Source organism: Thermobia domestica, chromosome 13, assembly GCF_964235325.1.
Source record: "Thermobia domestica chromosome 13, izTheDome1.hap1.1, whole genome shotgun sequence".
NCBI classification, from domain to species: Eukaryota; Metazoa; Arthropoda; class Insecta; order Zygentoma; family Lepismatidae; genus Thermobia; species Thermobia domestica.
In genome coordinates this window covers 45,369,088-45,396,181 of record NC_137466.1, presented here as the reverse complement: position 1 = coordinate 45,396,181, position 27,094 = coordinate 45,369,088, and the positions used below count along the sequence as shown (strand labels likewise).

The following is a 27,094-nucleotide window of genomic DNA, read 5'->3' as shown; positions in this document are numbered from 1 at the left end:
TGGGGGAGGTGAAATTTTGTTGTTGGTTTTAGTGAGGGATGTAAGTGTCATATATGTAGTAAACTTTTACCTAGTACTCTAGTGTGAATAATATGGCAGGGGTAAAAAAATTCCCGGGACAGTTTTACCCCCCCTTGTGTTTCTCATTGTTGGAAGTATTGGGGAGGTGAAATTTTGTGGTTGGTTTTATTGGAGCATGTACGTGTCATATATGTAGTAAACTTTTACCTATGTACGCTAGTATGAATAATATGGCAGGGGGTAAAAAATTCCCGGGACAGTTTTAGCCCCCTTTTATTTCTCATTGTTGGAAGTATTGGGGGAGGTGAAATTTTGTTGTTGGTTTTAGTGAGGGATGTAGGTGTCATATATGTAGTAAACGTTTACCTATGTACGCTAGTTTGAATAATATGGCAGGTGGATAAGAAATTCCCGGGACAGTTTTACCCTCCTTGTGTTTCTCGTTGTTGGAAGTATTGGGAGAGGTGAAATTTTGTTGTTGGTTTTATTTGGAATGTAGGTGTCATATATGTAGTAAACTTTTACCTATGTACGCTAGTATGAATAATTTGGCAGGGGGGTAAAAATTTCTCGGGACAGTATTACCGAGGGTAAAAATTTAAGGGGGAAAAACTGAACCGTTACACCGGCACGTTTGATTGGCTACTCTCGTTTCCGCCATGATTGTTGGCTCGAAACATTGCGATCTTATTGGGTGGAGTGGGCAGATTGGGGGTGGTGAAACTGTGACGTATGCCTTCACGATTTTATTGTAAGGATAGATCCTCAATTTTATAACATCTTTGGTATATAGTGTATATAGTAAAATAATAATAATAATAATAATAATAATAATAATAATAATAATAATAATAATAATAATAATAATAATAATAATAATAATAATAATAATAATAATAATAATAATAAAGAATTTAAAATAGTGAATTAGTTGTAGTTGATTGTTGAAGTTTGTTGTTTTATTTCAACAAATGTGAATCTTATCTTCTCAATTGGTATACCTAGAAAAAGAAATCTGATTCTATTACTTATTGTTAGGTGGAAAACGAAAGTGTTATACTTGTTGTTATTCTGTTTGTTATGCAATATTCTTTGCGAACTGAAATTCTAATTTTTGTTTTCAGCATTAAGGCTATATGAGACGGTGCACTTAAAAGTTCGTTTTACAAGCTATATGAGACGATCAGTTACACTCTTTTTGATTTATGCTTAAAATGAAAAAAATCTATTTGACTGAACAAACAGAGACACAGTTTAACGTCCCATGCCTATGCTAACTTACATCAGATCACTTCATGAAGAACTTCACTTTTAAGACAAATGAAGGAAATGGTGGAATGGTAAAAATGTAAGGAATCCGGAGAAAACTCACGCACACGGTACTTGTCCTCCACAAAGTTCACTTGACATAAGCTGGAATCGAACAAGGGATCCCAAGCACCAGAGGTGAGCACTCTAGGCTAAAGGAGATGCAGATTATGAAATGGCATTTATTATTGTTGTTTGATTTTTCACTTGTTATTTTGATTTGCGTCTTTAATAAACTCTGTTTGTCTTGCAAGGAAATGGTGCCAACCTCACACGTCCGAATTGGACGAAATTTCGTATAGATACTAACTTGAGGTCGGTGAATAACGTGGAAATAGTAATTCGATTCGCTTTTGCGTGCTTTATGAGATATACAGGGTGATGCAAAACAGAATTCAACATAAGACAACTATGTAATCCGAGTCCGAATTGGACGAAATTTCGTATAAGTAGTAATTTGAGGTCGATGAATAACGTAGGAATAGTCATTCGATTCGCTTTTGCGTATTTTACGAGATATACAGGGTGATGCAAACAGGATGCAACATTGGCAACTATGTAATCCGAGTCCAGCAAGAAATTGTAACCAGGGATGTTGATCCTTCGTATATCATCCGTTATGACTTCATCGGCGGGGATTAAGGTTTCATTTGTGCATCACGTGATCAGCGTACGCATCTCCAACGGTGATTTCGAATGTACTTGGATTAGCCTGTCGTATGAATCTGCTGTTCGTGGGTAAGAGAGGGACTTGCTATATTTGAATTGTGTAGGCAGAATGACAGTCTGACATACTCAGGAAGCAACATTGACAAGTAGTGCGCGGCGTGCCACAAGCGAACATGTGAGTTGAGCTGTATCTTTTGCCAAATTTTGTCTATTACTGTTTACTTTACAGTCGCTGGAACCCAGTTTCCATTCTAATGTTGACCTTTCAAGGTGCTACTGCAATTGGTAAACGGTGCGATTTTAGGGACATGTGTTCTCAAAGACACGTTCTTCTTTCAAGGTTTCAACATCGAACAGTGTTTCTCTTTTCATTTTCATGTGGAACCCCCTTTACTCAACGGGAGATTTCCCTGCGACGCTACTGCGTTCCTCATTATCGTCATGAGATTCCGCATATTCATTTTGGTATCCACGTGTGGACTTTCATCGTTCTATATTCTACCGGTGAATTACAGAATGCTTCTATATTATTTTACGTTTGCATCACCCTGTATACCTAGTAAAGTATTCAAAAGCGAATCGAATGACTATTTCCACGTTATTCACCGATCTCAAATTAGTATCTATACGAAATTTCGTCCGATTCGGACTCGAAAAAAATGAAATGAAAATTTTGATTTTTACGTCCCACGGTTATGCCGACTAGGCTAAAGGAGATAGGAGATAGTGATGATGAGCAATGAATGAAGTGGTGAAATGAAGAAAGTGGCAGGAAACGGGAGAACCCCGATTAAAGCCACGCACACGGTGTTTGTCCACCACAATGTTCACTTGCAGGGAGCAGGGTTTGAACCCGGGACCCCATGCACCAGAGGTAGTCTTTTGGATGAAAGGCAAAATCCTTACAGGTTTACCAGCAGTAAACATTTACAAACAAGTTCTACCATATTGAAACAAGATATATATAAGCATACGACTATACCAATAGTAATTTGTTTCCAATTTGGCTACTCGTACAAGGTCAACTCAATACTTATAATAAACAATCAAGCATAATATCTTACCTTTAAGAAAACTTTTGGTTATGAAATAAATGTTATATCACTTCATTAAGTAGCTTTAAAATGTATCTATGTTATTACAATAAAAAAGTATATTCTCGATGTTTAAGATATAATTAAAAAGAAGTACATTCTTTCGACCTGTTCTTTACAAACACACGAATCGCAACTGCTTAGTTTTTTTTCCCGAAACATTTAATAAAGCAATTACTTTTTATTCTGTACATTTCTTCAATTATTTTTCTTCTTCAGGACACTCGTTAACTCTGACCTTATATTATTAATCAGAATAAAATTAAATAATAATTGGAATAAAGTATAAATTCTCAATCAGAAGGTACAGTTTTCTTAATGTATTAAAACAGAAAGGCCAATAACTCATCTCAGATTCGGAAAATGCATAACATTATTTTTTGAGGAGAGGAGCTTTTCCGGAAATAATGTCTCTGCCATAAAGTCTAGGAATATAGTCTAGGGCATAAATGTTAATTCGACCCTGCCATCAAGGCCTGGCCTATTGCACACACAAATCCATACTATACACGTTGCATATTACTCAGTATGACAACACAAACAAGACAAACAAGTCTGCAATGTACGAATGTTCAGTGTTGCAAACTGTTAAAGATTATGTTGCAGTAGATAAGTTTTCCATTATTTTGATGACTATCTGTATATTTTTATGATCACAACACTTCAATTCTTACACGATTTCATTTACTGCTCTTCTGATAATATCCTTTTAGCGTATTATATATATATATATATATATATATATATATATATATATATATATATATATATATATATATATATATATATATATACCAGATCCAATACATGCATTTTTACAGTTTTTGTTAATTTGTTAATTGTAGCATATACACGTTTTTTTTAAAGAAAAAAACTATCCGTAGTCTTCACGGGTTTATGTAATCGTTTCTGTCGAATCAAAGTTTAAGAGAATTTCTATCAGAGCACTTTGTATCTACGTCTTCAAGGATGCATAAAAATAGATAACTAACAAAATTAGTGTAATAATATTAATTGAGAAACACGAGCATTTGCTTTTTATAGATGCATTTATTCCTTCTTATAAAAATAAAAATAACAACCATATTCTTATTGGTGTATTCATAAATTTCTGACAAATAGACTGACTATACACGTTGAGATCAGTACAGTAACCAAACTGTATTGTTGTTACCCATGAAGGGTTCTGGCAGCACGATATCGTGCACGTCCTATTGCATCGGTTCCAAACGGCGTTATTTTTTTGTTTTGTTTTTGTCACTCATTAATAAATAAAATAAATAAAAATGTCTAAAACATGTAAATAAAGGATCAAAAGAATCGAATGCAGCCAGTGCCCATTTGCATATATTGTATTCTGAATCCTTTCTCCACTTCAGGATTTGTGACGTCATCGCTGTGAAATCTCAAAACGATCGGACCAGAGGCATAACCTGTAATTGGAAATAATAAATAAAAAAATATCCTGCAACAATGAAGAATAATTGAGTTTCTTTGTTATTTGTTTACAGTTAGTGTATGGTTTCAGCACACCGAGGCTATATGGGACGTGAACCTACAGATTCAGGCGGAATCTGAATCAATATAATGTATTCATTGCGCTCTTCCATCGAGAATCGAACTCGGGATCAACATCACCAAAGGCGCACGCGCTATGAACTAGACAGTGGAGAGGTAGGAACTTGTTTGAGATTTTTGTACGAACGTGGTGTTACGTTAAGTTATGTTATTGCACTTAAAAAGTAACGAAAAACGCATTATTGCACTAAGTTCCTAGCACATAAGAATAACATACATCAGTACTGCTACTCATGTAAATGTTGTCAGGCAATTCATAGGCTGGGGCCGCGATGGCTCACAAGGTAACATCTTATATTGATAGTAGCATTGCCCAATCAAGCAATGCGCAATCGATAGAGGAGTGAAGAAAAGTGAGAAATCCAAAATTTTACGGGCCGACACCCAGAAACACAGGAGAGACAGAGGTAAGAATGATCTAGAATCATGTAAGATAGCTATGCAAAGATATACTGACACAGAAAGAATTTCAAAATGATTAAAGTAATCAAAATTATATTTACACAACAGTATAGTAAGCAAACATTTTGAGCATGTCTGTGGGTCAAACAGCATTAGAATGCGAAAAGTTGGAATTTAAATTCGTTGGTCCAGAGCGCTCTCTTCCATTGTTCATTGTTCCAGTCGTTATTTTATTTTACTATTTGGCCCAGAAGTATCTTCTGGAATGTTTTCTGCTTGAAATGATGTTATTTGCCTGTTTATTAGTTATCTGTTTACTGCCAAGCAACTTTTCTTAATGTAAATTTGTCTGGATGTCGACAAGACCATGAATTTTTGTAACCTTATATGAACAATGTTGTTTAGTTAAAAAAAAAACAATATCTTAATTTAGAAAATGAGACCAATAAACGTTCTATGGACAGTGTCTTTTATTTGGAAAATTCTAAAAAGTCAATCATGTGCTCAGACTTTTGACAATGGTTGTAAATATATCCATGGTTTTAGCCACATTTTCAAATACTTCGTCTGTGACATTAGGATGGGGTACCAATATTTAAATAAATAAGACACTGGTACATCTTTACTTCAGTAGACAAACTATTTGAAAACGTGGCTAAAACCGGGAAGACATTTATATAATACGAAGGTTATATCTGATAGTTTCTTAATCTACAGTATGCTAATAGCTAAGACCAGTCACTACTACAGAGTATTCAGCATCTAGAACTTACTTCTTACAGGTGAGGAAGTCGCGTTGTATCCTCTGTCTTCTCGATGTTCAACTGCTGGCCCTCCAAGCATTTTGGCAGCTGCTACAACTGCTTCTCCTGAGAGGCTTTTACCGCAGAATTTCTCTGCAGTGGGAGTTCCGTGAAAACCAATTCCTCCAGGGATATAAAGATAGTCATGGCTGCTGAGATCACAGAAAGCAGTCCCCGCTCGTCCGAATCCATCGGCATCATCTGCACTGGAAGCTACTGAGAATATTGATCCTGGAGACTGCTGGAATTCCATCATACATGTGTTCAGTGAGCGCCGAATACAAATCGCGTAATCCAAATTGGATTGATACTGCCCATCTCCGTTGTTATAATTAAAACTCTCGATAGTTCCACTAAGATCCTTATAATACTGCAAGCAACCAACTGGAGCTAAAATATAGAAAATTTAAAGTAACTGAATATGATTTGAAGGGAAGGGAAAGAAAATAAATCTTTGAATTTTGAAAATTTTAAAAATTATAATAACTAAACATAGAAGATTAAAATTACTTAATATATAATGTAAATAAGAAGGTTTTAGACTCAGGCTGGAGTCATATACCAACATTTACAAGCTATTCGGATGTGTACCTTCGAAACAATTCCCTTCTGGGAACATATCAATTGAAAGTAATTCTGGAAGTATATTTTCTTTAAAATCTTACTTATGATACGTTTAATATGTATAATTTAACTGGCGTCAGATGAAATTTAGTAAGAATTCCAAAGTGGTCGGGAGAATATCGATTCAGGCTTTTTGTTCATTTCTAGGGACGAAAAAATTACCTTTTACTTCGAATGATATGAATTTTCTTATACGCCAAATTCAGAAGTCATCCAGAAGAAAAGGACTAGCTCGGAAGAGTAATACTCCCAGAAGTACTTACGATTCTGATTAGTTGGCGTTATTCGTGTCTTGTCGCGTAGCATACATACAACAAAAATCAAGCGCTTGTTGTCGTCGGCCCTCCTGGTCAGTTCACCGTGAGTTCTCATGGTGTGTGGAGGTGATTTTGCGCGCTCCGTGCAAGCATATCCTGAGTTTCATTTGTTTTTTCTTTAGTCTATTTCTTTTTTGTCTTGTGCTTAGGACTGTGTAGCGGTACGGAGTGGTACGGAGTATTACTGGAAATTATGTCAAGTAGTACGACGTCATGAATACCATTCGACAAAACACGTTAAAATTTAAGTTTGACAGAAATTTCAGACAATTGCGGCCGTAAAAGTCTGCAATACACATATGGTTCAGTGAACATTTTTCCGATCTGATGAACAAAGTGATTGCAATTCAATCACACAACGAAGACTTCTGTGTATATGTTAAACTGGGTACAACTCTGAATTTTGAATAAGCTTTACGTACTTTGCCAGACTCTGTTCCCTTCCGTCATTCGACTGGTGTTCCCTCTGTGGTGAATATTTTGGATGCTACTACTAACAATACTAGAGTCCGTATTTTTGAATTACTGTGTGAACTTAGTGATGATATAGTACGTGACACCTTGCGTGAATATGGTGAGATTAAGCAAATAGTACATGAAAAGTGGGACACTCACTTAAAATACCCTGAGTTGAATAGTGTTCGCGCCGTTTATATAGAATTGGGGAAACATATACCCTCTAAACTCCAATTTATGGGTTATAAGACTTTAATTGTGTATCCTAGACAGCTTCATACTTGTTTTCAATGTTTAAGTACGGATCATCTAGTTTCCCAATGCAAGGTCCCACCTCGTCAGTTACCTCGTCCTCATCAGAAACAGGAAGACCTTCGTATGACAGCTTTATCCACTGGTAATCTCCCGAAAACCCGGCAATACTCGGTAAACTCACTGTCTCCTTCTTTACAGCCCAATGTTTCCGCGAGTGTCCGTGATATTTCTCGAGCCTCCTTCCTTGGTGCATGATCCTACAGAATTTCCTACATTATGAAATGATGTCATAACTTAACCTGAGCCATTACTACGGCCTTACAAGATAGTGTTGACCCGATTAGTAGCCCTCGACCAACTCAGTGCTACCTACTCCCCCGCCCAATCTGGCAACATCGCAGGATGATGTACCATTGTCTACCTCTCATGTTCAGCTTACTAAGAAATTAGCCACAACTACTGAAACTGCACCTGAATCTGCTTTGTCCTTTACTAGTGCTCATGGAAATCAACTACGGCGATCTTACATTAAAAAACGAAAAGTGCTCTCAAATAAAACAAACAGTGTTAGCCAAGTAATCCAAGATAGTGTGAGTGACCCGAAAACACTTAGCGGCGGTGGTGACCTTGACTCTGACATGGTTTGTAACAACTTCTCTGCTACAGTCGAGTCTCGTGAGAAGGGTGGTGATACAGAACCTACTGCTTAGTAAGTTACTGTGTATAGCTTCTTGTCAGCACCGTTTACGTTTCTTCATTTTCTTATGCCATATATATCACTGGCATCTTCCACCCTAGTGTCACTTTTATCCGCCTTATCCAACAGTTGCGGCTTAGAGATGTGTGGTGGCAACATTGAACGGTCCCTAAATTTACTTTTAAGAATAGTCATATGATGTCCAGGTTAGATAGGTGGTACATAACGTCTTCTCAGTGTTCAAATATAGTTGAAACGGACATACGTCCAGTTTCGTTTAGTGACCATGCAGCAGTTTATTGTGTTCTTAAAATTCCGACAGGTATTTCGCATACGCATGGTAGAAATTACTGAAAATCAAATGCTCAACTTCTCCATCCAGCTACGATTAGGAATGATTTTCGTCAACGTTGGCAGTTTTGGGTATATCAACAACGTTACTTTTTTTAACTATCTTTCAATGGTGGACTTCTTACGTTAAATCCAACATAAAACGCTTTTTCCAATGGTACGGAAAGGAAATTAAGCGCGAGACCCATCAGACATTAGAATATTACTACGCTGTCTAAAACGATTTCTCGTTTCAACCTAGCAGCACTCAAAATCTCAGTCATATTCATAGGGTTAAAGCGCAGATTACACGGATGCAACTTCGGGCTCTTGAACGCTATCAGAAGGCTTCCACATCTGAAACATTTTGTAAATCTGAACACATCTCCTTTTACCATTATATTCAATCGCAGAAGCGAAGTCAACAAAACTACATTGAAGCTATTACGGTGGATGATGCTGGCGAAGTTACGGATCTTAATGATCTTAAGACTTATGTGTATGAACATTTTTCTTTGTTATATTGTCCTGGTGAAATCAATGCTACTGCACTAGAGACATATTTCCCGGAGCCAATGCCCCAACTGTTTCCCGACGTACACCAACAATTAATGGTAGACATTACTCCGACGGAAGTCCGAAAAGCATTGAGTACATGTAAAGACCGCAAGACTCCCGGTCCAGATGGAATAATTTATGAATTCTATGTCGCCTATTAAGATATTGTTGGAGCGGAGTTATGCCACCTTCTTAATGAACTCTTAAGGCATCGCAATTTCGTTGATAATCAAGGTGTCATTGTCCTTATTCCTATGAAAGAACTGTCCGGTGACCATACAGAAGTACCGTCCTATCACGTTACTCAATACTGATATGAAACGTTTCTCTAAAGTTTTAGCACAACGCTTGAAACTTGTTTGTCACGAGATTATTAGTGATTTCCAGGCAGCAATTCATCCCACCAAGAATGTATTTTTTGCTCTTACAAGATCCGTGACATCACTGAATATTTTAAATTCAAGCGCATACCTGCATGTTTATTATCAGTGGACTTCCAAAATGCTTTTGACTTTTTATTCCGCGTCTATCTCTACACTGTTCTATGAGCCTACAAGTTTCCTGATTCGTTTATTGACTTGAATTATGCGCTGTACTCTTCAGCCACTTCCCATATGCAAATAAATGGCCATCTGACAGCTCCCTTTTCGATAGGTCGTGGAGTAAGACAAGGATGTGCTCTATCTATGTATTTATTTAGTTTAGCGCTTTAACCTCTATTCTACCATTTAATATCTCTCCCCTCGTCAGTGGATCATGATTTTCAAACTCTCAACGTTCAAGCTTATGCTAACGATGTGACACTTCTCTTCACTACGAATGAACAGTTAGCGCATATTGAACAGTGTCTACAGACTGTCGTGCAGGTGTGGTGAAAGAAATCAATGTGAGTAAATCAACGTTATTGTTATATAATGCTTCCATGGTCCAGTCACTCTTTTCTCATATGTGCGGGAACTCATTTAAGCATGAGCATATGTCCCACAGTGACCTGAGGCTTGCACCATGTCAACTAAAATGTCGTATGTCGCGTTAATCAACAGTGTTGTGTGTCCTTCTATACCCCGAATTTGTAATATATTTCCCACCTATGACTGGCATATGATCTGGCGAAATGTGCACACAAAATTTTATCTTCGGACATTCGTAGTGTTTGGTTGTGCTTTATTCATGACTTACACCCTACCAATGAATGACTTCATACTATTCGTCGCTCCGAATCTCCTAATTGTGTGCACTGCGGTTGACTGGATACTCTTTTGCATCATGTGTCAGACTGCAATGATACGACGCGCATCTGGACCTCATTATGTGGATTACTTGCAGTAATCTGTCGTAAACCAGCTAGCTATTTTGATCTCCGTATGCTTGCTTTTCCGGGCTATATGTGGTATCCCTATCCAAAACTCAATGCCGTTAATTGGCTTATTGGGCATACTATCTATTATACTATGTCCTCTACGCCGAAGTGTACCGTGAAGGAATATTATTCGTATTTAAAATATGCTCGTCATCAGACTTTTCATATGACCAATCTGAATGAAACATCTGTGTTCGCTAATTTTCTCAAAATGATCTTGTAAGTTTCCGTAATATACTTGTCTGTTGCAATGTGACATCAGTATTTGTAATTACAGTTCAATAAATGTAGAAAAAAACGTGCTAGTTCTACGACCTAGTAACGGAAATTGGTTTTGCCGTGATTTCAAACCCGGCACAAGGAAAGTTTTTTTTTATTTTTTTAAATTTTCATAACACTTTTATCATTAAAAAAGGATAAAAAACACTCAAAAAAGTGATTTACTTACTTTTGTGTAGATAAGTAGTAGTCAGTGGCGTATTTAAGGGGGCTTCCGGGCTTAAGCCCCGCGAAATTTTATTTAATATATTGAGATCAATGAAATATCTTGCAGAACTTTCACATTTCTAGGAATAATGTTAGCAAAGTCTCCCCGAAATCGTAAATATGCCACTGGTAGTAGTAGTAGTAGTAGTAGTAATAGTAGGAGTAGTAGGAGTAGTGGTAGTAGTAGTAGTAGGAACGGGTTAGAAGCCCCGCAGGGCTCGTTTTGTTCCACCTTGACCCCTCATGATATAAATTTTGTGACCAATTTAAAAGAGCTGGCTGGATAGCACGTGAAAAAACGTACTTCCGGGAGTATTACTCTCCCGAGCAGGTCGTAAAAAATAATGTTTTAATACGAAACAAACACCAAATGATAAGTGCAAACATGCGGTTCGGATTCAACGTTAATCATTAGGTCCCGTCTCATATAGCCTTGCTGCTGAAAGGTACGTTAAAGTCAAAATCAACTTAATTAATTTTATCTAGCCCTTGTATATGTGCACCAAGAAGTATGTTTCTCTCAATAAAGACAGAATTATTTCATCTATCCGCTCTACTAACACTACTTTCGTAGCTTGTTATCACATAAGTTTGAATAAGTCTTAAATATTATTTGTATAAATATTAGTATTTCTATATATTAGTATTTCTATATATTCCAAGGGAAGACTTGAGGAACATCGAAAACTAAGAAACTAGAAAACTAAAGTATTTTAATATTTGTAAAGTACTTACCTACATCTTCTGGGTCCGTCTTACAATTAATTTGAGTGGAACGGATTCGCCAATTATAAGAATTGCCACCAGATGTCATCACCATTAAAGTCACAGAGGCACTACCCACAGATGCATCAACAGGTAAATAGACTGTGAATCAAATGAACAGTATTACTCATAAAAGTTAACCACAGAAATTGAATTCATTACGGTTTACTTTATAAGAATATGAATTTATCGCTGCAGTTAATATTTGGATAAATCTGTACAGACATAAGAGGTATTTTTACTCTAGAGAACGTTAGACAATTATTATCTTAAAACGAATAATCAAGCAAGTATTACCTACATGGGCGCCCGAAGGGGAGAGCAGGCTGGGGCCCGACCCTCCTGGCTCTCGAAAATGTGTTAAATTTCTTAAGATTTTCTTAATACAAATAAAAATACCAAACGTAATATAGTAACCAGGGATTTGAGCCTGTCCCCTAGAAAATTTTCTTCGGGCGACTATGGTTACCTAGCAGTTAGGTGATTGCTTCACAATTGAGAGGTTCCCGGTTCGAGTTCGATAACTGGATATCCGGGCTAAGGTTTTCCTCAGTTCCAGCATACGTTGAATTCATTACAATTTAAGTTTATAACAATATGAATTTTGTTTGTTTATACAAGTTTCTTACTACCACATTAACGACGTTGAGATCTAATCTATTTTTGATTTATGAAAAAAAATTAGCACCGGTTTCAAAGAGAACACAAATTAGGCGAATCGGGACAGCAAGATCAGGTCCCATGCTATTATTTAATAGGAAATCGCTTAATATAAAGTAACCAAATACGAGTACCATTTGTTTCGACAGTATACGAATATAGGGAAGCCACTATGTTAGATTCAGCATTGTTTCTATATACCAAACAAAAATTGCGAATAGTCTATCACTGATATGGATTCTGCCTTGTTATATCTTTTAATTGAGGTAGAAGAGAGAGAAGCAGCAATGGTTAAACAAGGATAATCATTGTCGCCTATTCCGTTTAATCTCTACATTAAAGAAGCAATAAAGCTTAGAGACAGCTTCCCAGTCTCTATTTATTTGGAACTTTAATCGTAATCAAGCTTCGATCCTGAGTCATGGAAAACAGAAAGCCCTGAGTCTTAGAAGCCAAGTAATCATGGGCATTTATTTTACTCTCAAACACTCTTCAAGAGGACATTGTACTTCTAACTGTTTGCGTCATGCAGAAAAACATCGGTCTTCGTCCTTCTAATTACTTAAGAACAAACTCAACCTATTTGTCAATTAAGGTTTGGCCAGATGTTTTAAAAATTTTCTTCATTCTAAAAATTAACAATAAATCACAGGTAAGCAGCTAACATCCTCTGTTGCTAAATTTTACTATTACCTAGCTTTCAACTTGTCTTCTGTCGTCGCTCCTTGTTCCTAGATTAATCATCGCCTTTACTAGTTCTACTAGTTCATTACCGGACAAAGTCATCTACTTTGTCCTTCAATGTTACGTTGGCTATTTCAGTCTTGGGAAGTAACGTAACGCAAGTAACGTCTCCTAGTAACGCGTTACATTTTTTCCAAAGTAACTGTAACGGTAACGCGTTACAAATTTTTAAGTAACGTACCTACTTTGCGTTACTTTTTCGCGTTACATTTCGGATGAGTAACTACAATATATCTATATGTTTTTTCGGAAACAAATGTTATTTCCTGTAAGTGAATTTCTCAGAATGGAACAATGGAGCATGAGCGATGTCAGTGACCAACAATTCCTGCACTGTTCGCCTTTCCCCGTTTCGCCTTATGACCTCTAGCAATAAAATTAGCATGTAAAACCTGTTATCACTTTTCATCTTAATGCAAGGCGGAACGGGAATCTCGATGTGCATTTTCCCGTTTCGCCTTACGAACTCTACGTTGGTAGGCTTGCAAATACATTCATAGATACAATTTGATTTATTTATTTACATAACAAAATATAATACCACTTGCTGCTTTTGAAAGATGAGGACAGCCTCAGGGAAATCACGTGTACTGATTTCAAGCACCTGGAAGATTTTCTTAGATTTTGACAGCTCCAAATCAATATCTTCAGTAAGTGAACTACGAGTGCAATGGTACTGGTAGTCTATTTTACTTTGAATGGTGTTGTTTTTATAAAGATGGAGGACGAAAATATTTTATCGTTCGAACATTTGAAAGATTTTCTTAAAAGTTGAAGATGATGGTGAATAGCAGTGGCGTATTTAGGGGTGGAGCTTCCGGGCTTAAGCCCCCCTCCGAAATCTTACTTACTATAGTAAAGTATATAAAATATCTTGCAGAATTTTCACATTTTCAGGCAAAGCCCCGCCGAAACAAAATCGTAAGTACGCCATTGCTGAACAGAATTTAAAAGTAAAGTGGTGCCCTGGCGGGAAATGTTTATCAACAATTAGGGTGCCATAATGAACGACATTCAGTAAGGGTTTAATATGAATCAACGGTGTTCTGATGAGCAGGCCTACTTTATTGATGTAATGTTGATGGTATGTAATATTAGGGTTCTTTTAGATCAGTTTGCATATCCTAAAGTCCCGTTGATCACAGAGTTTGGAACAACTAGCTTTAAAAAGCATGTATCGATTTTAGAGTTATTGGCAATTTTGATTCACCCCCGGTTCATGTGTTCTCATTTCGTCAGTTGTAGTGTAATGTTTCTCTATATTCTGTATTTTTAATTTTACATAGCAACATTGTTATTATTATATAATTAGTTTAACAGAATAATAATAAGCAACCATTTTTTCTAACGCATAGGGATGGGCACGAGTCAAGCTAAAACTCGACTCGAATCCAAGTCGAGTTCCGAGTCGAGTCAAAAGTAATATTCTCGGGACGAGTTCCAAACCGATTCACTGGTTTTGGCGTCGAGTTTGATAAGTGGCTCGCTCGTTTTAACTCGTTTTAAAATCATGGGCTGATTACATTGGAAAGCGAAATCCATGAGAAATGTAAGCTAAGCAGTGATATGGAATACTTTTAGTGTTGCTCACGAGAGGGGACACTGCTCGCATCTCGTCTCGTTTCGATAGCGAGACTACAAGAGATTTTTTATAACAAGTTTAGCTCGGCTCGGCTTAACTAAGCCGATGGCTCGAACCGGCTCGCTTGGGGTGAACCATCGGCTCGAGCTGGCTTGGTTGGGATAAGCCATCTGCTCGGTTCGACTCAACTGAACGAAGGGGTCTAGCCGACTCGGTTGGGTCAGTTGTTGGCTCAGCTCACATCTCGGTTTGAGTCGATAATGAATAAGCTGTGAGCCGACCTGCTCGAGTCGTTGACAATTCTAAACCCGGTCTGAGCAGTTTTGTAGATATTTGGCCAGTGCCCCATAACTTTTCAAGTTTGGTTCGAGCCCGAATATTCAACCTAGACCCTCAACCCAAATACAGAAGCTCGTGAACAATGTCCTTTACTCCTAGACTTCACGACTACCAAGCTTGGCAATTAACTACTTTTTTAGTATTCATATATAAACCGCCTATCTTTCATGTTTATACACAGTGTTGTTATAATAATAATAATAATAATAATAATAATAATAATAATAATAATAATAATAATAATAATAATAATAATAATAATAATAATAATAATAATAGAAGAAGAAGAAGTTGTAGTAGTAGTAGTACCATTGATAATAATTATATTGTCTATGTAAGATACTTGAAGAGAGTACTCGAAACTATACACCAGATTTGACTCGACTCGACTCGAAACTCGACCCCAATTCGAGTCGAGTTGGAGGAAATTTTTCAAGCCGTTTTCGGGTCGAGCTCAAAGATGTCTGTTTCTAGTCGAATCGAGTTTCAAAGAAAACTTGCTCGAATTCACTCGTGCGCATCCCTACGAGTAACGCAGTATGGCATATTAGTCAATGTTACATTACATTAAAATGTTCATATAGTTGTCAAGTAAAAATTTGTCCTTGCATTTACATAAATCGATTCAGAACGTACAATAATAATAATAATAATAATAATAATAATAATAATAATAATAATAATAATAATAATAATAATAATAATAATAATAATAATAATAATAATAATAATAATAATAGCGGTAGTAATAGCAGTATGGAAAACTGAAGTAATAAGATTTTTTCCACATATTCAAAGTTTCGGACCTAAAAGTAACAGTTACTTTTTTGAGGCAAGTAACGCGTTACTAACGCGTTACATTTTAAGAGAAAGTAAAGTAACTTGTAACGCGTTACATTTTTACAAGTAACTTACCCAACACTGGGCTATTTGGTTTATGACAAAATCACCATTGTTAGGTTATCTACAAAGCATAATTATGCATTGATCCATCACCAACATACAAACACATCATCTTTGGAAGGACGTGTCACTAACTCATCTATTGGAAACTGCTGAGAACCGAATTCCTTTGAGTTATTCGTATGTCAATTTGTGTCACACGTTGGAGGACGGATTGTCATCAAACTGGACATGGTGCCTTTGGATTTGGAGAACTGGAGAGTAGTGAGCTGAGTTGGTATTTGGTACATTTCCATGGTCTTACGAAGTGGTCACTATGTGTATAAAACTAGTCACCCCATCTGACATTGTAATTCAAGCTTAGACAAAACCCGTTGGAACCTCCTATCTGGAGGGAATTGCATCTTGTTGTTGGAACTACTCACATCATGTCAGTGTGGGGAAATCGGAGTGCATTTTGGACTTAGCTATTTGGCCTGCTAATGTAAACAATATGTGGTAAGATTTATCCAACTTATTAAATTGCAATACCTATTCACTTTAACCTTTTATCTCAACGAGCTGCTACCAATCCTTGTTTAGAATTCGAAATTAGTCAAGTTTCAATTCTATTTGATATCCAGAGTAATTTGATATTTGCTAATATTTAGTCTTAGCACTGAAATTATTTCTAGCTCTTTTATCTAATGGGGGATCAGTTCCCACCTATCTAGTCTATCTTTACCTTCGAGTAAGCTCTTTACTGTTGAACAGTAATTCTCCATTAATATATACTTTTTTCTATAAGAACAATTTATTGGAATTGAACCCATTACCATTGCTAGAAATTACAACAAACTGGAATCGATTCAAGGCCCTCAGTTTCTCTTACTTTTTGACTGTTAACAAAAAGAAATCAAGGCCACTCGTTAGCATAAGAATAACTGTTCATGAGCAGAACGTAGATTTGGGAACGGTATCATAATGTTGATAGACAATGAGAAAAAATTAAGAGAGAGGTCTAAGTAGTATACAACAGATACTTAGGAACAAATTCAATATGAAGTTCAACAAGAGCAAAACAAAAGTTATGATGTGCGCTTGAAAAGAAATGAGGAAAATGGTGAAAATAGGAGATTACCTAGTGGAAGAAGTGCAAGAATTCTGTACTTAGGGACTAAAATAGTGAGCATAACAGATGCAAACAAGATGTAAAAACCAGAATATCTCAGGCGAAGATGGTATTTGAAGAAAACTAGAAGCTTCTAAGCGGAAGCATCAGCATAGAACTGAAGAAAAGCTGATAAAAGTATACATGTGGAGTGCGGAATGGTATTGGTGAGAGGCATGGTTTAGGAAAAGAGGAAAAACGGAGATTGGAACCCTTTGAAATGTGGCGCTAAAGAAAAACGTTGAAAATTAGATGAGTGAACAAGATATCAAATGAAAGAGTATTAGAAATTATAGGATTAAAAAAGGAGTATTGACGGATATAAAAGACGAGAGAGGATGATTGAACACATTATGAAACATGGAGCAGTGACGGCTTTAGGAGGTAGGCCTGGTAGGCACGGGCCTACCCAAAAATTTTGAAAAATATATAAACGTTAAAGATACAATAAAGAGTAAATGTGTTTTCCACTATTTGTATTAACGGTAGATAATTATTTAATAAATACCATCAACCGCTACTGTAAAAATAATTTCCTACTGCCATTAATCAATCAAATGTATATCTATAAGCAAGAGAGCATGCCTACCCAAAATTAAAATCCTAAAGCCGCCCCTGACATGGAGGAATCTAGTTAGTAGCTATGGAGGAAAATGTAGAAGGAAAAATACCTAGAAGAAGGCATTGATTGAAATATAGGTCTAAGAACTAATACAAGATATAAGAAAGGAAAACTACAAGGAAATAAAAAAAAGTCTGGCCCAGCATAGGGAAGAGTGAAAAGGTGAGTCAAACCAATAGAGAGACTGCTGACCCAAGATTGTTATATCTTCCAACTAAACTGTTCCTTTACTTACTATGCTGTCCACCATTTTCACCACAGAGTTCTGACAATCCGAATCCATTTGGCAATGATGTGAGCACCATAAACCTATCATGTCTGCAAATACCCATATTACGATGAGGTCCAGCCATGGTGAATTCTTCCAAATCCAGTCTGTAAAAAAAAGTTCACATCAATCAAATAACATATTTGCTGTTTTATTGATCTTTTATTTATTATAATTGTCTTTTCAATCACACTGACTGGATTTATCATTACAGCTGTGCAGAATTATAAATTCTTCCATTTTCATTTGTTACACCATAAAATGTAACGATACGACTCCAGACATAAGTCCAAGGAGCCTATAATAAACTTTAATTGTAATAAATTATTATTTATTTTAGTAATTACAGCTCATAGTATACCTGAAGTGGCATGGATATGTCCGAGATTGCCAGTTTTCGAGTGATATATTTAAATACTTAAATTGTTATAAGATCTCCGCACTAGCGTTTCTTATATTTTATTTCAACTAAATATTATATTAAAAAATTGTAACAGAACAGATAAAGTCTAAAATAAATTTGTTAAAAAATATAAAATATATATTAAAAGTGAATGTAAAACTTTTGTTACTTATCTGTCCACTGTCTTAAGGCGGATCACCACCCAGAAGTCAGTACATATTTTAGCTCATTGCCTTAACTACTGCGCAAAGAAACATTACACATTATAAATATTGCACTATAAGATAGAGTAATGTTTCAGATACAACACAAGACACTGATTCATTTGGTTGTGTCTACTGATATAGAAAAATGTAACAAATAAAAGAAAATATTTGATTCGTTTTACAATGAGCACACAAGATGTCACTTGCTGTTAGATCCTACTAGAAGTGCTCAGTTTTACGAAATGTTTATTTGTATATGTAAAGTATTTTAAAGTAACGATCTTATTATGAAACAGATATATTGTTTGACCTTTTTTCGCGTTATGTTTCATATTTTATTTAAATATTAGACGAAACTAATTTACATTTAAGGAAATAGATTTTGAGACGAAACTTGCGCAGAACGCCATAATGCGTTGTTGCCAAATTTGTACGTTTACTGTAGTAGTCACAATATCAAAATTCCTGAATTTTAGCGTTGCAGTACGATAAGCGGAATTGCGGTGAGGGTCGAAAACTAATTTCTCTAGTAAATATCCAAACAGAATTCCATGATTACTTCCTTTATTATCTGGCATCAGTAAACATTCGAAACTATCTGGCAACACCACACTATTTAAGCAGCGTTTAGCATAGCACTGGGAACACCTAGTGATCCACCTTAACCAATGATAATAAATTATATAATATCAATGATATCAATGATAATAAATTATAAATTCTAATTAAACCGTAAATTGTAACAATATTTGATCTTTAGAAAGTGAAATATAAAATGTGACAATGTAACAAGTAAGAGGACCATATTTTCATTCTCTTTGCTGTTGAAACAATGGGTGTTTTCAGCAAAGAGGCAAAGAATCTAGTGAAACAAATTTTTTCACAGCTATGGTTACGAAAACAGGAGATCCGTCGAGCAAAAAATTTTTAATACAGAGACTTAGTTTAGCAATTCAGTGGGGAAACGCAACTTGTATTTTTAAATCATTCCCCTCTGATCCTATTATGGAAGAAGTTTTTTATCTTAAGGTTGGTTTAAAGGGACAAGTTTTGCCGATAGATGGGACTACAGTCTTCGTATCTCTCCAATGTATTTTTTACCTTTCACGAAAATTTACAATTTCTCTTACAAATTTCAACCTAGAGACTTCAAATTTTTAGAAAAGGAACTTCATAACCTATTAAAGAGAACAATCCGTGCCGATTTTTTTTTTTTAATTTAGAATTTTCTTCATTGCTGAAATGGCTTGGTTCTTGAAATGGATACCCAAACCTTTAACCCACAAACGCCCAAGACCAGTTTTACTCGTTAGCAACTGCATTGAACAATACCGTGTTACATCGAAAACCTGAGAAGAAAACTGAACGAAATTCGTACAACAAGAGAACGGGTAGTGTGCCTGAAGTGGAACAACGGGCTTTTGGCTAAATGAATTATATAGCCCATGTAACGTAGTGAAAAATAAAGTGGGTTACTGGTGGCACAAGGGGCGTTTGTGGGTTAACAATGGAACTGTTTGAACAGTGAAGAAAATTCTAAATAAAAAATCGGCACGGATTGTTCCCTCTAATAGGTTATGAAGTTCCTTCTCTAAAATTTGAAGTCTCTAGGTTAAAATTTATAAGGGAAATTGTAAATTTTCTGAAAGGAAAAAATACATGGGAGAGATACAAAGACTGTAGCATCTATCGGAAAAACTTGTCCCTTTACACTAACCTTAAATAGTTGTAAGGGAAACTGAGGATGAAGATCGGTCTTAGTACCAAGAACATTAAATCTTTTAAACCCAAATGATGTTCACTAGAAAGGAGAGTAAGGAGTCACAAGATGGTGAGAGGTGATAGTAATAATGAGAGGTGAATTCAAATGCCATGGAGATCTTTCTTATTTAAAAGGAAAATACAGCCAGGGATTCAGGCTTTTGATAAAATATGCCAACGAAGCAGCTTCTGTCAAAATCGATGGAAGAAAACATTTGGGCTTGTTTTGTGAACATTATATTTTAACAAGGCAATGTGTTATTGGAGAAACCTATGGATGTTTCCTGGCAGCATTTATTGTGTTCCTGAACTCAACGAAAATGGAATTACAGTATTTCGATTGTTGTTTAGGATATCAAGATATAGCGCTAGAAAAATCTCTCAGTGTCTCTGTTTGGCTTCTGTGAGGCATGGATTATCCTAGCAGTATTTTTAATATGAACAAAAACACCAGAGGTGCAAAAGGTGCAGCCAAGTTCGTCAGCCTCAAAAAGTGTTGAGATGAGGATGGATGAGCCAAGTTCCTTGGCCACTGCATCTGAAAGGAACACTGGAACTTGGCGCGAAGTGTCTAACATGTTTGAATACATTAAGATATCTGTTCCTAGTTTCACGGCCGGGACATTTCAGCCCTAAGGCTAGTGGTGACCCCTAAATCCACCACGCTCACAAACACCATCCCTAAGGCTCGTTAGCATCATTTACTTTGACACTTCGTCGAGGATTATAAGTTTTCCTTGTTTGGGTTTCGAACCACCAATCTTACTGCAGTATACTGTATATGTGCCTTAGCGCATTAGCAAAGTTGATATTCCTAAGGTTGATGGTGGTCTCAAACCCACCATGCCCACCACCACTATCCCTAAGGTTCCTTAACATCATTTTCCTTGACACCTCGCGCCAAGTTCCAGTGTTCCTTTCAGATGCAGTGGCCAAGGAACTTGGCTCATCCATCCTCATCTCAACACTTTTTGAGGCTGACGAACTTGGCTGCACCTTTTGCACCTCTGGTGTTTTTGTTCATATTTCACTTCTTTTTGTAGTTCACCATGTCAATATCGTATATTGGAATTCTCAATTGTGGCATATTGCTGCATTTAAATTTAAAAGTGTACATTTTTAAAGGAGTCATACTGTGTCATATACAACATTAGTTCCCAAGGGCTCTCCCACCGGGAATCGAACCCAAGACCCGTACAAGAAAAGCGCACATGCTAGCCACTAGAACAGCGGGGAGGATTTATTCTATTAAATATCTGTTAGAGCGTTATGTCCAAACGTAATTCCAATTTATTTACACGAACTACAAAATCACGATCGTTAACATCTCATTTTTTCATTACCTAAATACGAAGAGTATCAACAGGGCCCAAAACCCTTGATGCTGAATCCTTGCTGCTACATCACTAGACATAGCTGGTGTTTCAATATACCTAGTTGTTCTCTACCTTTTCACATTGCGAAATTACGGAGCTCATTACATGACTCGCATGTTGCGCAGTTTCATACTGTCTCGGGTTTTCCTTTCAATGATATACAACTTTCAAATAGCTTGTAAACTTAATAATATTTGCCACCAACATATCCTAGCTGTATATAAAACTACATGAACTGACATAAATTAAAAGAGTGCTTCCGGTTAACGTGGAAAGTTGAAATGATGAAGGGGGATGAAGAATTTTCCCATGTTATTTAAATGGGTCTCTTTTTTTTGACATATAATCTCATGTTTTAGGAACTGGGAATTGGAATAAAAAAAATTGAAATTCGGTATGCTTGTACGTTTTCATTAGTATTACCTAGTAAATCAGTAAAAATAAACAATTCCAATTTTAGAGTGGTTTTATGGGGAACTGAAAAATCTTTCCCATAGTACGTATTTATACGGGACACCTTTTAAATCCAAAAATTATACGGCACTTCCTGTAGGGCTACAATGATTAAATTTGACGTGATTGTAGTTTTTCGGAACTAACCGACAGAAAAATTGCCAAAAGTTAATATTTTTAATTTTTAGGGAGTCTAAAGGGGAGATGAAGAAATTCCCCATGCTATTTAAATAGGCCTTTTTTGGACAAATAATCTCATGTTTTAGGTACTTGAAATTAGAATGCAAACGTGAAATTCGGTATGCTTCAACGTTTTCGTTAGTATTACCTAAGGAAGTCAGTAAAAATGAAAATATATAAATTTAGAGTGGTTTTATTGGGAACAGAAAAACTTTTCCATGTTATTTATATTGGACGTCTTCTACACCCCAAAATGTTTAGGCACTTCCGGCAGGGTTAGAATGATGAAATTTGGCACGATTGTAGCCTCCCGGGACTAACCAACAAGAAAATTGCTAAAATTGAATATTTTTAATTTTTAAGGAGTCTAAAGGGAAATGAAGAAATCACCATGCTATTTAAATAGGCGTTTTCCTGGAATACAAAATCTTATCTTTTAGATAGTTGAAATAGGAAAAGAAACTTGAAATTCGGGAATTGTAAGCTTAAGAGGTGTGAGGAAGTAGGACGAGCAAAGGCGAGGGTGTGGGTGCGAATCCCTGAAGGGCAAATTCAGGAAATATGAAGAGCAAAGGCATGAAATTCACTGTTGATGAAAAGGCTGATACGTAAGAGATTCTCACACTGTTCACAGATGGAGACACGAAGTATCAAGAACATTTTTACATAACGACTGTGGTAACTATAATATAACTCTGGTACCAATATATTTACGAAATCGGTTACATTTTGTTGCTAGTTTCACATAAATTCGAACAATTGGATTTCTCATTTCTTCGAAAACTACATTAATTTTAAATATTCTCACCTCTACATTATCTTACTTATCAAATTAATTTCAATATCTATTTAATACCAATGACTGCAATAAAGGAAAAATATTCACCGAAAAAGGACAAAATATTGGCTTTCCTTGTCTGGGTTTCCAACCACGAAATTTACGGCAGTATGTACTAAGTGTCTTAGTCCACGGTTTTAAAAGTTAACTAATTCACAGAACTTGCTTAACTACTTATTACTAGCTCTCACTTATTTTACTCTCACACTCAGAAAAAATGTATGTGGCGTACGTAAAAACGTTTGTTACATGTGTAAATCCTGTAGCTGTTGGACTTAACGTACACTAAACGTATAACTGAAAAAGTATATTTGAACGTACTTTCCGTATAAGTGTTCCGAAAAAAGTACTTTCTACACGAACGAAAAGACTTTATGTAGGCGGTCAGGATCTCACATACAGATGGCCGTATGTAACTTACAGTTGACGTACGTAATGTACGGAAGACTGTTAGATGTCAGACATCCTGCAACGACATTGTGTAACATCTAAGCGGGAAAGAGGGCAGTACGTATGTAGCATATGGATAACGTATGTTAAGTATTGATTTATGGAGTAAACATAAGGATCCCGTATATTTGTACACTATACCGCTATCCGGATAACGGATTTTTCTCAGTGGCCTTAGCTCATTTTTCTATTAACCTAGAGCGACAAGGACACGAACACAGAAACATCGAGGAGAGTTAAGATTCCAAAGGCTCTTCCACCGGGAATCGAACCCAAGACCCCATAAACCAAAGGCGCACGTGGTAGCCAATAGACCAGCGAGAAGGGCACCAACTCGACCACTCAGACGATTGACAACATTATCATTATGCACATGATGTGCTCAATAACGGAATCGTTCCCGATTTCTGATTGTAACGACAGTTTTTTTGCTAATGAAAAAATTTCCGTAGCAAATTCCTCAAATTTCATTTTCAAGCCGTTATAGTGTGCCTTTATGGAGAGTTTCGCATCTTTATCTCATTAAGGAGTACCTAATAGCTATGGACAGTTTTTCGCCCATAAAAAGTCCCCATAGTACATTCCTTAAATTTGGAACCTTTACTTATACAGGTCATTACATAAGGTAGGTACCATTATGCAGAGTTTCAATCCTCTATCTCATTTGGAAGCACCTAATCAATGATGAGTGAGTAAATAAACCGATCTCTGTTTGAGTAAGGACAATTTTTTGCCCATAGAAAATTCCATAGCACATTCCTTTAATTTCGGATATTTTTCATATTCAAGCCATTATAAGCTACCTTCGTGTAGACATTCACATCTTCATCTCATTGGGAAGTACCTAATGGCTACGGACAATTTTTCGTCTATAAAAATTTTCCCATACCACATTCGTCACATTTCGGACTTTTTCCATACTCAGGTCATTATAAGATACCTTTATGCAATTTCACGTTTCTATCTCATTGGGAAGTACCTAATCATTTTGATGAGTGAGTGAGTGAATCGATTTCTTGCTTGGCTAAGGACAGTTTTTTGCCCATAAAATATTCCCGTAGAACATTCGTCAAATTTCGGACTTTCTCCATACTCAAGTCATTATAAGGTATCTTTATGAAGAATTTCACGTTTATATCTCATTGGGAAGTACCTAATCAATTTGATGAGAGAGAGAATGAACCGATTTGTGTTTGACTAAGAACAGTTTTTCGCCCATAAATAACTCCCATAGCACATTCCTCACATTTCGGACTTTTTCCGTATTCAAGTCATTATAATGTACCTTAATGAGAGTTTCACGTCTCTATCCCATTGGGAAGTACCTAATTAACTTAATAAATGAGTGAGTGAAACGATTTCTTGCTTGGCTAAGGACAGTTTTTTGCCTATAAAAACTTTCCCGTAGAACATTCCTCAAATTTCAGACTTATTCCATACTCAAGTCATTATAAGGTATCTTTGTGCAGAGTTTCACGTCTCTGTCTCATTAAAAAGTACCTAATCAATTTGATTAGTGAGTGAGTGAAACGATTTTTTTCCTGGCTAAGGTCAGTTTTTTGCCCATAAAAAATTCCCATAGTACATTCCTCAGATTTCGGACTTTTTCCATACTCAAGTTATTGTAGGGTACCCTTATGCAAAGTTTCACGTTTCTATCTCGATGGGAAGTACCTAATCAATTTGATGAGTGAGTGAGTGAAACGATTTTTTTCCTGGCTAAGGACAGTTTTTTGCCCATAAAAGATTTCCCATAGCACATTCAACAGATTTCGGACTTTTTCCATACTCAAATTGTTATAGGGTACTTTTATGCAAAGTTTCAGGTTTCTATCTCATTGGGAAGTACCTAATCAATTTGATGAGTGAGTGAGTAAAACGATTTTTTTCCTGGCTAAAGACAGTTTTTTGCCCATAAAAAAATCTCATAACACATTCCTCAGATTTCGGAATTTTTCCATACTCATGTTATTGTAGGGTACCTTTACGCAAAGTTTCAAGTTTCTTTCTCATTGGGAAGTACCTAATCAATTTGATGAGTGAGTGAGTGAAACGATTTTTTTTCCTGACTAAGGACAGTTTTTTGCCCATACAAAATTTTCCATAGCACATTCCTCAGATTTTGGACTTTTTTCATACTCAAATTGTTATAGGGTACTTTTATGCAAAGTTTCACGTTTCTATCTCATTGGGAAGTACCTAATCAATTTGATGAGTGAGTGAGGGAAACTATTTTTTTTTCCTGGCTAAGGACAGTTTTTTGCCCATAAAAGATTTCCCATAGCACATTCCTCAGATTTCGGACTTTTTTCATACTCAGGTCGTTATAGGGTACCTTTATGCAAAGTTTCACGTTTTCATCTCATTGGGAAGTACCTAATCAATTTGATGAGTGAGTGAGTGAAACGATTTTTTTCCTGGCTAAGGACAGTTTTTTACCCATAAAAAATTTCCCATAGCACATTCCTCAGATTTCGGACTTTTTCCACACTCATGTTATTGTAGGGTACCTTTATGCAAAGTTTCAAGTTTCTTTCTCATTGGGAAGTACCTAATCAATTTGATGAGTGAGTAAGTGAAACGATTTTTTTCCTGGCTAAGGACAGTTTTTTGCCCATAAAAAATTTTACAAAGCACATTCCTCAGATTTCGGACTTTTTCCATACTCAAATTGTTATAGGGTACTTTTATGCAAAGTTTCACGTTTCTATCTTATTGGGAAGTACCTAATCAATTTGATGAGTGAGTGAGTGAAACGATTTTTTTCCTGGCTAAGGACAGTATTTTACCCATAAAAAATTTCCCATAGGACATTCCTCAGATTTCGGACTTTTTCCATACTCAGGTTGTTATAGGGTACCTTTATGCAAAATTTCAGGTTTCCATCTCATTGGGAAATACCTAATCAATTTGATGAGTGAGTGAGTGAAACGATTTTTTTCCTGGCTAAGGACAGTTTTTTGTCCATAAAAATTTTTCCATAGCACATTCCTCAGATTTCGAACTTTTTCCATACTCAGGTTGTTATAGGGTACCTTTATGCAAAGTTTCACGTTTCTATCTCATTGGGAAGTACCTAATCAATTTGATGAGTGAGTCAGTAAGTCAGTGAGCCTGAAAACTGCATATTTTGGGGGTCCAGTACTCAAATATGGTTGAAGGTAGGAATGTGAGATTTGGCATATGAGTACATCTGTGGGATATCACCTCACATTCTAAATTTCATGTTTCTACCCTTAATAGAATAGTTTTTACAAAGCCTCGAAATCGGCGATTTTACCCAAAACTCTTGTTCGTGTATAATATGCTTACGGCAGTGCAGGCCAGTTTTCATTTTCTTCGCTGAACTTGGCTGCCATGCACTTCCGTGCATGTTGATATCACATGAATTTAAAAAATAGAAAGAAATAACTTTTTATGAATATATTTTGTACAA

General features: G+C 36.2%; 1 protein-coding gene across 2 annotated transcripts in view; it reads right to left on the bottom strand.

Annotated features, from left to right (window-relative positions):
* LOC145669186 (uncharacterized) overlaps positions 1-27,094 on the bottom strand; it is a 446,794-nt gene that overhangs the window by 111,386 nt on the left and 308,314 nt on the right. Inside the window, exons 4-7 of one of the 2 annotated variants that reach the window (XM_081737511.1) lie at positions 17,959-18,098; positions 11,694-11,825; positions 5,846-6,265; positions 4,132-4,525 (exon numbers count right to left, since the gene is read on the bottom strand). In XM_081737511.1, the coding sequence (XP_081593637.1) occupies positions 4,404-4,525; positions 5,846-6,265; positions 11,694-11,825; positions 17,959-18,098 (814 nt within the window). In that variant the 3' untranslated portion in view covers positions 4,132-4,403. Of the gene's footprint in view, positions 1-4,131; positions 4,526-5,845; positions 6,266-11,693; positions 11,826-17,958; positions 18,099-27,094 lie in introns of those variants that run through there. The other variant, XM_081737512.1, reaches the window with a different exon arrangement.